Raw genomic sequence first — 13,588 nt, forward strand, 5'->3', positions numbered from 1 at the left:
AAAAAGATAAATTTATAATATAAATTATTTTTGACTAACAAATATGAGAATTTTTCCACTTTCTTGTATTAAAAAATTATATTTAAAATATAAAATATTAGTATATATCTATGGTCAGGGAAGTTTAGTTTTGGTCATTTTACAAATGGCCAAATCGAAACTAACCTAATTTGGTAGAGTTGGAAAATTGTTAAACAAAAGCTGATTGGAAATACTAGAAAACTAACCAACTTGAATCGAGTTCAATTGGGTTGATTATTAAAAAGTTAAAATATAAAACAATTATATACTCCTATGTATTTCTATTGTTTAACTTTCGCTTAACAAAACCCATGCATGGCATGGGTCCCCGCTACTGTATGTATATACTATTTAAAAAAATTCATTGAATTTTTTTATTTTTTATTCTATGTTATTTTTTAGAAAACCAATGAGATGCTCTCCTTCCCCATAAAAGATTACCGAAAATCAATCTCTCTCTCTCTCTCTCTCTCCCTCCTACACATTCTCAATAACCTAAATAATATCTTCTCCTAAAATTTCTCTTAAACTACCTCCTCCACTATCCCCCACTTTCTTATAAATTATCTCTAATTCCTATTTATCTCTTGAAATATCTCTAATTCCTATTTATCCTCCCCCCTGCTTTTTATCTATAACCATCTAAGCAATGTTCGAATTATAAAAAATAAAAAATTATTTAAATATCAAAATTATATAATAACTTTAAAATATTTATTAAAAACCCAAAAAATAATTATAATAGATTTAATAATAAAAATAGTATTAATAATTTTTTAATTTTACAAAATTCATCACAAAATTATGTACTAATAATATAAACTATGATTTTCCATATTATTTAAATTAAATGTTATTCAAACAATAAAATTAAAACTTAAAAATAAAACATTATTTGAAATATTTTAATAACTAAATATCTTAAATAACAAAATATTAAAAATAAAAAAAATAATTATATAACAAAATATTTAATGTTATGTAATAACTTTAAAATTAAGAAAATTGAAATAATAAAACATTTTAAATATTTTAAATAATTAAATTGTAACATAACTAGCTTTTAAATAGTTAAATAACAAAATTATGTAGTAATAGTATAAATTATTTTTTTACAAATAATTAAATTCAATAAATAATTAATATTTTAAAATTTAAATAATGATATTATTTAAATAACTAAATAATAGTGTAAATGACTAAATTAACTTATATCAATTAATAATTATAGAAAATAACTTTCAAAAAATTTAATATTTTTTAATAATAGTTTTAAAATCTTAATCTATATTTATTTTTTATCTATACTAAAATTAATATTTATTTTATTTTCAGTAATTATTTATTGTTTTTTGTGATAAATATATTATCAATAATTATGGATAAATTTATTTTTGTTTTGTTATTTAGTAGAAAATTTTCAATAACTATTGGAGATTAAACTATCATTTGAGATTAAAATATTTATTGATTAATTTAATATATATTTTAGTATTTATTGTATTTTTGCATTTCTTGTATTTTCATTATCATAATATTTTCAATTATTGTGTATTTACGCTATAAAATTTCAATAATTATTTATTAGAGAATAGACTATTAATTTAGCTAAAATTAGAAGTGTTCAGGGGTTGGTTCGATTCGAATGTAGGCTATTTGGCCAATCAAATTGACATGGTCAAGTTTGGGAGTTGGTCACCCAAAACCAACTTACCATTAGTGAAAACTGACCAACTTGTGTTGTATAAGTCTAGATCGATTTTTGGTTTGGTCAGTTGGTTCAAAAGATTTAAACTTAAAAAATTAAATTTAAATTTAAAAGAATTACAGTGGCATTATTAAAAAAATTGAGAAATTAAATTTATGATATAAAATATTTTAGACTAAGAAATATAAGAATTTTCTCACTTTCCCGTATTAAAAATTTGATATTAAAAATATAGAATATTAATATATATCTATGGTAAGGTCATTTCATTTTGGTCAATTTAAAAATGGCCAAAGCGAAACTAACCAAACCTTATCGGCTTAGGAAATTGTTGAATCAAAAGCCTATTGGAAATATTAGAAAACTGACCAACCTGGGTTGAATTGGTCGGGTTGGTCAGTTTCATTAATTTGATGAACAACTTTAGCTGAAATTAATTTTTGTTAATTTTGTATTGTAAAAATAATATTAAAAGTAGTATATAAAATATAAATAATTATTAATTAATTAAAATATTAAAAATATAAAACAATTGTATACTTCTATGTATTTCTATTATATTGTTTATGTTTTGCTTAACAAATAGTACTACATGTTTTTTCCCTTCTTGCCATGCTGAAATCAAAAGATGAACAATCAATCACAACACATGTCATCTAATGATACTTTATACCAAAGCTGATGCATCATTTTTTTCACATCATTTGCGAAATGACGGATTAATTAATAAACATTCCAATTGACTCAATATATGAGCTACCCTAATTTAGACTAGTCAGTATCAGCTCCTTATTTTCCATGATAGACAGGGTCATATTGTTCTTCGGAAGCATATCTACATTTAGAAATTTGGAGCTGCTTCAATTCCTAGGCCCATTTTCCAGGTCTCCATCACAGCAATTAACAACAAACAGCCAATAAAACACCTTTCTGAATTGAGTAGGCAGTAGCAATGAATCTATTTTGATAAGACACTAATTAAACAGTTGCAAATTGTTGTCTATTTAAAGACGGTGGGCTAGCTGCTTTTTCCACTACTTGTGATATGTCGTTCAATGAGCATAGTTGGGCCTCTGATGTGCTACAACCAATAATACAATGAAAATGAATACTACTTCTGGATCCACACCATCTGTTTGTTAGTGTGTAAGTTGGTACCGTCTTTAATCAATTTTGTCATGGCTACCAATTAAAATTATTGACATTTGAATGAATCTGAACATAATTTCTCTCCATACTTCATACAATCTCTGCAATATGTACATCGATCACTCCTCTGCCTTTCCCTATATATAGGGAAGAAAGCATACTTCTCTACCATCTCCTAGCTCTTCAGGCCTTCCGTAACTCCCCTTAGCTTCTTCCAAGACTTCAGCTTCAGTTTTGATTAATTTCTTCTTCCTTCAGAAAAAATGGGTATCCGCTTGCCTGAGATCGTTGTTTATGCCAAACAAGTCATTCGAGGGCGATGGTCGACTCACCTTCTGATCAGTAGACACCAATCGTCCTTACCTCCGGTGACAACCACAGAGCATGTCCCCAAGGGCCACTTCGCAGTTTATGTTGGAGATAATAACCAGACCAAGAGGTTCGTGGTTTCCATTTCTTACCTGAAGCTCCCATTGTTTCAGGACTTGTTGAGCCAGGCTGAGGATGAATATGGGTTCGATCATCCAATGGGTCTTCTCACAATTCCATGCAACGAAGATGCTTTCATCAGTCTCATTACTCGCCTGACAGGAAACTGAGTGGAATAGATAGTAGGAGAAAATTGTAGTTAGAGTTACTGCCACAACTGAGCTAATCTCTCCATTTTGAAGTTTTTGAGTTCGACAGTCTTGTAGATATTCCTTCAATTCTGCTTGATGTTTTATAGAGAGAAGCATAATTTTTTTATAGATTTATTCCTCTTTTTATTAAATTTGTATGGTTGAATATGCATCAGACCTCCATTTGTCTTATATGTGATGGTATAAAATGAAATTAATTTACAACCTCCCCTACGGCTGGGACTTCATTTTCATGGTAGGGATTGCAGGCGTATGCGTCCACCTTCCTTATAATCAGTTAGAAAGTAGCATGAATTAGAATTTGGGAGTTGGGCACCAGTATTTGATTTTCGACTTACAAAACATCTAGTTAGCTTCAAATTACATTGGATTCATTTTAGATTAATGACTCATAATCTGTGTAAGGAGATAATCTAAGGCCCTGTTTGCTTTTTGTTAAGTTATTTATCTGAGTAGCTGCATTTACCCATAAATAATATAATGACCGTTTTGACCATAAAAATTTCATTATCAAAAGGGGAATTTTTGTCCCATCCAAGTATTAGCAACTTTCCCTTGGTGGGAAAGTTATTTACCCACCTAAGAGATTGGTATCAATACCTAGGAAAATAAACTTTCCCTGATCCCCACTTAAATCTGAAAAAAGAACATGGGTTTCTTGGTCAATGGGATTGTGAATCTCACTTACCAACTTTCCCCCTTATCAAAACACAAAAAGCAAATGCCCCCTAAATGATTCCTTATCTGGTGGAAGGTTTAAATTATCCTTTAATTTTTTTAATTGCCAAGATAATTTAATAGACATTTATTAAAATAGGATTAATAAAATAAAGTGAAACTTAAGATCTTTGATATGTGTGTATGTATTTATGTATGTACGTACACATCTACTACTGCCCATTAAAATGGTATTGTCTATTCATTTGATCTATAACTATCTCTATTTGTTCCATTACCCTAATCTTGCATTAGATTCCCTTTAAAAACCTATGGAGTTGCCACCCCAGCATGGCAATCTCCCCATTTTGGCCCCAATAATTTACGAAGAAAACATGGCCTACTTCTTTGTATCCTTATCTATCCTCCTTTCAAAACTTGTTGGGGTTTCCTCCTTATGAGGTGGAACCCACTAATAAAGGTAGAAAAAAGAAAAGAAGGAAAAGACAAAAGGTAAGGAATGGAAAATAAAGAGACTTTTTTGTATTGGCTTGCAAGGCAACCCAACACGTCATTGGCTAACCAACGAATTGGAGAGAGCTCACTTGTACTCTCTACTCTCTCAATGCTGACAGCTCTAGAAAAATCAAAGAATAGGAAAGGGGTTTATAAGGTTTTTGGGAAGAAGAAGAAGAGTTACAAGGGCTGAAACGAAGAAGACATATCCGTTTTCAGCATCTCTTCTTGCTTCCATAGTTGTGCTTCCACCTTTGGTGAGTGATTTCATGTTTGTTATCCACCTTAGATCGAGCAGCATCAGCCCTCCATGCCACAAGTTTTAGCAACCTCCGTAGCCACAAGCCACGGTCGATCCTACCTAGTTCCAGGCGATGTAGTAGAAGGTCGACTAGATCTTGGCAATGATGCAAACTCTAGGGTCTACGACGCAACCTCCTCAGGTTGTCCCTCCCCCTGTGCCATCGCCTAGTGTGGCTGATCCTCGCCTTGAAGACCCCAAAAGGTGTCGGGCAGACAAGGGAAAGGCGTAGTCTACACAAGAAAGATAGACATCACGAAGATCGAGCCCCTCAGCTTAGTCCCACGAGTGCGGCAATCGCAGCCGAACGCACCAATATACCTGGATTCCAGCAAAAGAAAGACTCGGTGAATGGATACAAGAACCACCAATACTCATCGCAAAGTCCAGTTCGGTTAAAGCCTGCTAAGCATCGCCTAAGTGGGAAAGAGTCACACCAGCTATGGCCCTCGACAACCGGGGCACCAAGATCAGAGAACTTCGACAACACCTGACCTAGTTGAAGCATAGCCAGGTGCAAAGAAGTGCGGACCCTCCTATGATCCAACCCGTAGGGCCGACCAGCCAGCTTGCCAATGAGCCACCCTTCATATAGGATGTCGTGGATGAGCTCCCCCTAGCCAGATGGCAAGCACCATCATTCAAGAGATACGATGGAACCACAGACCCCGTTGACCACATTGTGGCCTTTAAAGCCCAAATGATGCTACACGGCTCCTCCAAAGGGTTAATGTATAAATCTTTCATGGCGACCCTCAAAGGAGTAGCCTTTACTTGGTACTCCTCTCTCCCCCCGTGCTCTATCTCCACTTGGGTGCAATTGGAGAGCAAGTTTTTGGCATAGTTCACAGCAAGCCAAAAACATTGGAAGACTTCAGCAAGCCTCATGCAAGTGCGGCAGTGGAAAGTGGAATCCCTCAGAGTCTACATAGTGAGATTCAACATCGAGGCACTACAAGTCTGACACTTGAACTAGTCGGTGGCCATCATAGCCATTCAGCACGGTTTGTTGCCTTCTTTGTTCAACTTTTCCATTTCAAAGAACCCTCCTCAAACCATACCACGCTGATGAGTCACACCCAGAAATACATCAACACAGAGGAAGCACATGCACAATTAAAAGATGAGGAAGAGCATCCCAACAAGAAGAGAAGGGATACCGAGGATCGCAAGACAGAGAGGGCGAACTGGGACCACAAGAAGCAGGATCGCCGGTCTGACCACAGACTGAGGTCACCTCCACCGACCTATAGAAAATTCATGCTGATGAATATGCCACAGTCTGAAGTTCTGATGCAGATCCGCTTTCGTAACTACGTCGAGTGGATCGAGAAGATGAAGACCCAAGGCAACGAGAGGAACCGTGATTAGTATTGTGAGTTCCATAGAAACTTGATCAGGCACAACCACACCAGGGACTTGATCATGCGCCAGTACCTCAGTGGATTCATTAACAATGACAAGAAGCCAACATAGGAAGAACCGCGCCCTGTAGCCAGACCACCACCTCGGGCTCCCCCAGCAAGTGTCATTGTCGTGATATCAGGAGGGATCACCGCTGAAGGAGAAAGCAGCTCGGGCCGCAAAAGGTATGTGCAACTATTCAAAATCGACAATACAAGGCAGAAGAAAAGGTGCAGAGACCTGATCACCTTCATAGAGGATGACCTCCAGGGGGTCCAGACCCTGCATGATGACGCCCTAGTGATCACAGCTGAGGTAGCCAACTTCAAAGTGAGGCACATCCTGGTTGACATAGGTAGCTCAGTGAACGTCCTCTTCGAAGATGCATTTGAAAAGCTTGGCATCGACAGAGATCGCCTTGTCCCCAACAACATCCTCCTAATGGGCTTCTACGAGGAGTCACTCATGCCAACCAAGAGGATCACCCTTCCCCTTTTGATCAGAGATGGTGACATCACTGCCACGGCCATGGTCGACTTCATCGTCATCTGTTGCCCATTGTTGTACAAGGCCATACTCGGCCGACCAACCTTGAACGCTCTATGGTCCTTTGTCTCCATGTTCCACCTCACAATGAAATTCCCGACCCAATACAGTGTGGGAGTAGTGTGTGGAGACTAGAGGGATGGATGACAATGCTATTTGACCTCCTATCGAGGACCACATCCTACGACAGAAACATTGATGACCGAAAGTATAGATCTGTGAGACAACGTGAAGGCACAACGCAACCAATCTATCGAAGACCTCATCCAGGTGTCGTTCTCTGAAGAAGGCCTTGAAAAGACGATCCAGGTTGGCTCTCTCCTAGAATATGCTAGGGATCGACCCCAAGGTCATCACCCACCTCTTGAATGCCGACCCACACTATCGACCCATCAGGTAGAAGAAGAGAAGCTTCGCCGTAGAATGGTGGCAGGTTTTCAACGACGAAGTCCAAACGTTGCTTGGCGTTGGCTTTATCTGGGAAGTAAAGTACCCGAATTGGCTGGCCAATGTGGTAATGGCGAAGAAGGCCAATGGGAAGTTGAGGATTTGTATTGGCTTCACCGACCTAAATAAAGCTTGTCCTAAGGATAACTTCCCCTATCGAGGATTGACCAGCTCGTCGATGCGACGGAGGGGCACAGACACCTGAGCTTTATGGATGCATTCCTAGGCTACTATCAAATTTAAATGCACCTAGATAACTAGGAGAAGACCGCCTTGATCATCGATCGCAGACTGTACGGCTACAAGGTGATGCCATTCGACCTAAGAACGTCGGAACCACTTATCAAGGGCTGGTGAACGAGGTCTTCAAGGATCAACTTAGTCGAAGCATTGAGGCGTATGTTAACGACATACTCATGAAAAGAAAGCAGGCCGAGCACCTCTTAGCCGACGTCATGGATGTCTTCGTCACCCTCAGGAAGTACATGATGAAGCTGAACCCGACCAAATGTGCCTTCAGAATTAGCTCTGACAAATTCCTAGGATTCATGGTCATGCAGAGAGGAATTAAAGCTAATCCAAAAAAAATTCCAAGCCATCCTCGACATGCAGTCATCTCAGACCCACAAAGAAGTGCAACACCTCAATCGACGAGTAGTCGCCTTGAGCTGGTTCATGTCAAAGTCCATAGACCGATGCCTACCCTTCTTCAAGGCCCTAAAACACGTAAAGGACTTCCAATGGCCCAAGGAATGTGAAAGGTCCTTTCAGGAACTGAAGAGGTACCTAAGCTTGCTATCTCTCCTCACAAAACTGAGCCCAAGGGATGAGCTATTGCTCTACCTCTCGGTCGGGGATGAGGTAGTCAGCTCAATACTGGTCAAGGAGGAAGATCGGGTACAAAGACTGATCTACTACACTAGTAAGGTTCTTAGTGAAGCGGAAACCTGGTACTCCAAATCAGAAAAGGTGGCCTTGGCACTAGTCACCTCGGTGAGAAATCTCAAACCATACTTCCAAGCTCATAGCATCCGAGTGCTTCCTGACCAGCCCCTCAATCAAGTTCTACAGAGGCTAGAAGCATTTAACCACCTAGTCAAGTGGAGAATGAAGCTGATCGAATTCGACATTGACTATGCTCCTCGGCCCGTGCCATCAAGGCTCAATCCTTGGATGATTTTCTCATAGAATGCACTTTCACCATGCAAAACCCAACCCCAAGACCTTAGATTTGGACCCTCCATGTAGACGATTCCTCCAACAAACAAGGTAGCAGAGCCGACCTCATCCTCTTCGGTCCCGACAACACTGTATTGGAGCATGCCCTCAGATTCGAGTTTAAAGCCTCTATTAACGAAGCTGAGTATGAAGCCCTGATAGCCGGATTTCGGCTCGCCCTAGACCTCGAAGCTTGTGGTTAATCAGATCCATGGCCAATTCGAGATGCAAACCCCAACCATGGCGGCCTACCTGCAGAAGGTGCAAGAGCTCATCCAATGGCTTGAGCAGTTCGATATTCAATAGATTCCCCGAGCAAAAACATCTGAGCCAACACACTCTCGAAGCTAGCCAGTTTTCCACAAATTGACCTCGACTCAACATTGCAACATTGCGAATGGACACCTTGGCCCAACCGAGTATCTTGCCGATAGCTCTTCTCATCCTCCCTGTTCAACATGGCCCATCCTGGATGGACCCCATTATATAGTACCTCCAGGATGGTACATTGCCAGAAGATCGAAAAGAAGCCAAGAAACTCATGTAAAAATCAGCTTGGTATTACCTCATTCAAGGACAGCTCTATCGCCGCTCACACACTCTCCCCTACCTGAGGTGTCTTCCCCCCTCCAAAGCCGACTATGTCCTCAGGGAGATACATGAAGGTATATGCAGAGACCACCCCAACACTTGAACCCTTGAGTTCTAAGCCTTCTGCATGGACCTGAGGATTTATCATCGGACTACAATCATGCATTGACCTCAAAGTAATGGGCAGACCGAAGTGACTAACCAAACCTTACTGCATGGCCTGAAAACCAAACTTGATCAGGCCAAGGGAAGGTGTGTCGAGGAGTCATCGGGCATTCTTTGGGCATACAAGACTACACTGTAGACAGCTACCAGAGAGACACCCTTGAGCCTAACCTATGGGGTTGAACCCATTATACCCATAGAAATAGTCTCTCCGACTCTCTGGGATGAATTTTACGACGAGGAGTAGAACGACGAAGACCTCCGCACAGAATTAGACCTGGTAGAGGAAGCACGGGATTGAACATACATCAAGATGGCAGCACAACAACAGAGGATGGCCAAATACTATGACTCCAAAATCCAAAGAAGGAAATTCAAAACCGGTGATCTCGTTCTCCGCAAAGTCATAGTGCTCGCACCAGAAGAAGGAAAGCTCGGACCCAACTAGGAAGGACCATACATAGTCACCAGAGTCCTCGGACCCGGTACCTACAGGCTAGAAGACCTTGACGGTAGGCCTATATAGAGGAGTTGGAATACTGAGAATCTCCGAATGTATTATCAGTAATACATTGTGTACAGCACATGGTTGTTCGACACATATTGCATGACACACGCCGCACACACACACACACTGCGTACACTACATGGAACACATTGTGAAGCACACGTCACTCAGCTGAAATCACAATGGCTGGAGTGCTCGCACATTGATTTGGCTGACCACTAAAAGACCAGAGCCCATGATGCATAGTTCGACAATGTATAGCCAACCAAGCAAATTGACTCAGCTATCAATGACTAGAGCCTAAAGCGGAGAAGAACTCTACACACCCTATTGATGAATTGTCAGACCAAAGGTAGTCGAGGAACAGCCAACCACGAAGAGCCAAAAGCTCCCAAGACCAGTAACTAAGCATCCGTGAGAGAAAGCTCAGAAAACACTTCGACCAGTCAAGCTGAAGACCAAAGATCTTGGCCACTCCCGACCTCATCCATGGTAAGACTGAGGCCTACAACATAAAAAAATAGAAAACAGGGCAGTGCACAAGCTTGGAGCCAAAAAGCATAATTTTCCATTATTATCAAGGTTTGTACATGATTTTGGGCTCAGCAGACCGAGTCATTTACACAAAAATATAAAAAAAAATGGAAAAAGGAAGGATCAACATCATATCAACATAATAGGAACAAAAAAATAACAACAACAACTCAGCCCATAACGGGGTACTCTTTGGTTTCCCCAGCCTCATCGGGCACTTTAGTGGTCATGGCATCGCCCTTGTTAGGTATCTCAGGATCATGTAGACTCAAACCTTGCACGACCTCGGCCACACCAGGAACCCAACGCAAGACTCTATCTTAGCAAAGATAGAACCTAGTCTCCTAAGAGGTCGAACCGAAATCATCCATCTCATCTTGGTGACATGGTCCTTCAATTTGCAAACTGTATCAGACCATTCCTCAATACCTCACCTCAGCTCGACCGCCTCGGCCTCCAATGGCCAACCGAGCATTCGCAGCTTCGATCTCAGCCACCCTAGCCTTTTACTGCTCCACCCCGGCTTGCCCGACCTCATAAAGGCACCCCACCAATCGAAGGCAATCAACCACGGTGATCCTCATACAAGCATTCTATAGAAGAAATCAAGTATCAATAGGAGCAACCAACAAAAGTAAGTAACTGGTACAAGCAAGAAGAATCACCACAACTGCCTGAAACACGAGTGCGCTCTCCTGGGTGCTGCTTGTGGTATTGAGAAATTTGTGTTGCATGGCCGGCGCCAGTAGGCCACGAAGTAGCTGCTCCGGCACACCCTCCATCCTTAGCCCATCCTCGGGGTGGATGTTCCACCGCAACACATAGATCGTGGAGTCATCGCCCTCTAGCACATTATCCCATGGAGGAGGAGAGTGAACAGTAGCAATACCCTCCTCTAGATCGACCACCATGACTTCTTCGATGGGCGACCTCGCCCTCTTCTACGGCCGAGGAGTGCACTTTGTGGACATTGACTACACCTCCGTAGAATAGGGCTGGGTCACTTGAGCCCCTTGGAACCACACTCTATCAACCACGACCCTCGTGTGATGGTTGATCTTTTTGCAGTTCGCCATTTCGACACATGCGCAAGCCAAATGATGAATTAGTATAAGTCATATAGATCGGAAAAAAGACAATGGAAAATCGGCAAGACAAATAGACCGACCTCCTCGCTTCTCAACCCTGCACTGATCAATTTTGAGAAGTATGTGTAATTCATCACATTAACCTCCTCAATCTTTCCTATAGCCGCCCTTTCTTCCTCGGTGATCTGATCCATCTTGGGCTACTTTAGCCTCGTCCTCGGCTTTTGGAGCTCAGCCGATAGAGGCGAGCCTCCCGGATAATGTATGAAGAAGGATTTCTCCTTTCATTGCTTCACCGAGGATGGGGTCCTGATTAGCACCTTGATGCATTGTCTAGCCAAGTAGTAGTAATACACCTGTTGGTGATGCTTCGGTTGAAGGAAATAGTTGATCATCCCTAAGGTGTGCTCAATATTGTGGATGAAATAGTATGGCATAAGACCGATCAAAAACCTGAACGAGTTAGGCATCAGTTATATCAACAGTACCTAGAACCACCTAAACACCACGACAAGCCCCTCGTGCAATGGAAACCTCAGCCCGATCATTAGGTTGTGCTCATACACATAGAGCTCCCTTGGCAGAGCATCTGTGGGCCTCTCACCAACCACTAGACATCTAGTCCCAAACTCACCAGGAATGCAGTAAAAACCTCAGATCTAGACCATGTCTCTGGCATCAGATAGCATGGTGTGGTTCCGAATCGACGACCAACATGTGTAGGAAGATCAACCACCTTAGTTGATGGCCCCACCTCTGCCACCTCGACTTCAGCAAATCGCTCAAAATGGAGCCCCCAATGTCCTTGGCCTTGGCCCCCTGGCCACTAGCCTCAAGAACATCGAGCGTCGAAACCTCGATGAAATACCCCAGCTCAGACTTGGAATTAGAAAGTGAAGTGGAAGTAGAGGGAGCTGAAGAAGAGGAAGAAGATCAGGAAATCTCAACTGATGAGGAAGACATCTTATTGAACTCCGAGAATTTAGATTGTGGAACTGAAGCAATCACTAAGTAGCCGAAGACTACCTCTCGCCGAGTTTTGAAAGTGCTCCCTTTGCAAATGACAAAGGGGAAATGCTCTTCACCCACTTTTATAGGGCTCCCAGTAGTCCAGATGAAAGCAAATCAATGGCACAGATCGGGCACCACTCTTTGACACCTCGGGAGAATGAGGCAACACTTCTAACAACCCGTTTCAAGGATGGTGCGAACATTGACCCAGCCGGTTAGCCCAAAAAACCGGTCCAACCTAAGCCATTTGACCCCAGCGACAGACTAAACTAGAATCAACTTCAAGTTCCTTAGCCTAGGACTGATGTACTATTCCGCACCACACCCTGGTTGAGCACTTCACTACTTGACTTAGGAACTGGGGGAGTGGTGCTCGGGTTATGGTTGATTTGGCTCCAGACGCCACGTGTCACCTACATGGCCACCTTATCTCCTTGGCCATATCAGCACCGCATTGCCTCTGCAGCCCCACCTTATCCTTTCAGCCACATCGGCACCACCTCATGTGGATAAGCATGATCAAGACAAGAAAGTGGATGGGGACAACTCTATTGGGGATTAGGTTTTATCCCGAAGACCTCAACAGTTAAGTTCATCTGATCAAGAAAAGGATCTTTGGCTATAAAAAGGTGCTTCTTGCTTAAGGTAAAGTATCCAACTCTTAACTCCCATATCGTTACTCATCTCAGACCAACACCATTCCTTAACTACTCGGCCCACCACCCACTACTTTCTAGTGACTTAAGCTTCAGAGTATCTACCTAGGGATAACTCATCGGGCGTCTGACTTTTCTTAATTTCAAATCTTGGAGCACGGCTTCGTCCTTCCACCTTGGCCCCACCTATCTAGCAAGGATTATCTGACTGCGACCTCGGTTCCTGCACTACCTCGGATTGAGCAGCATCATTTTTTGTTGTTGGTATCCAAGAGCTTTCTTGATGTTCATCATCTAGTTGTAACTAGATAGAAAAATATTGTACCCCATTACTATTGCTAATAGTGGATGATTTGGACGTCCCATGGTTTTTACCCTCACATTGAGGGGTTTTCCAGATAAAAACTTGGTGTCTACTATTGTGGCT

The 13,588-nt window shown here is 41.3% G+C and overlaps 1 protein-coding gene across 1 annotated transcript; it reads left to right on the plus strand.

The window, feature by feature from the left end:
- Positions 1-3,141: 3,141 nt before the first annotated feature.
- LOC148849022 (auxin-induced protein 15A-like) lies at positions 3,142-3,477 on the plus strand. Its single transcript, XM_088951380.1, has one exon. It carries the CDS (start codon positions 3,142-3,144, stop codon positions 3,475-3,477), a length of 336 nt encoding a protein of 111 aa, XP_088807506.1.
- The last annotated feature ends 10,111 nt before the right edge of the window (positions 3,478-13,588 follow it).

The sequence above is a fragment of the Nelumbo lutea genome, chromosome 6 (genome assembly GCF_056320005.1).
Source record: "Nelumbo lutea isolate HS-2025 chromosome 6, American lotus-T2T, whole genome shotgun sequence".
Taxonomy (NCBI): Eukaryota; Viridiplantae; Streptophyta; class Magnoliopsida; order Proteales; family Nelumbonaceae; genus Nelumbo; species Nelumbo lutea.

Coding starts and splice junctions, on each gene's coding strand:
- LOC148849022 (XM_088951380.1), top strand. CDS start 3,142: ATGGGTATCCGCTTGCCTGAGATCGTTGTTTATGCCAAACAAGTCATT.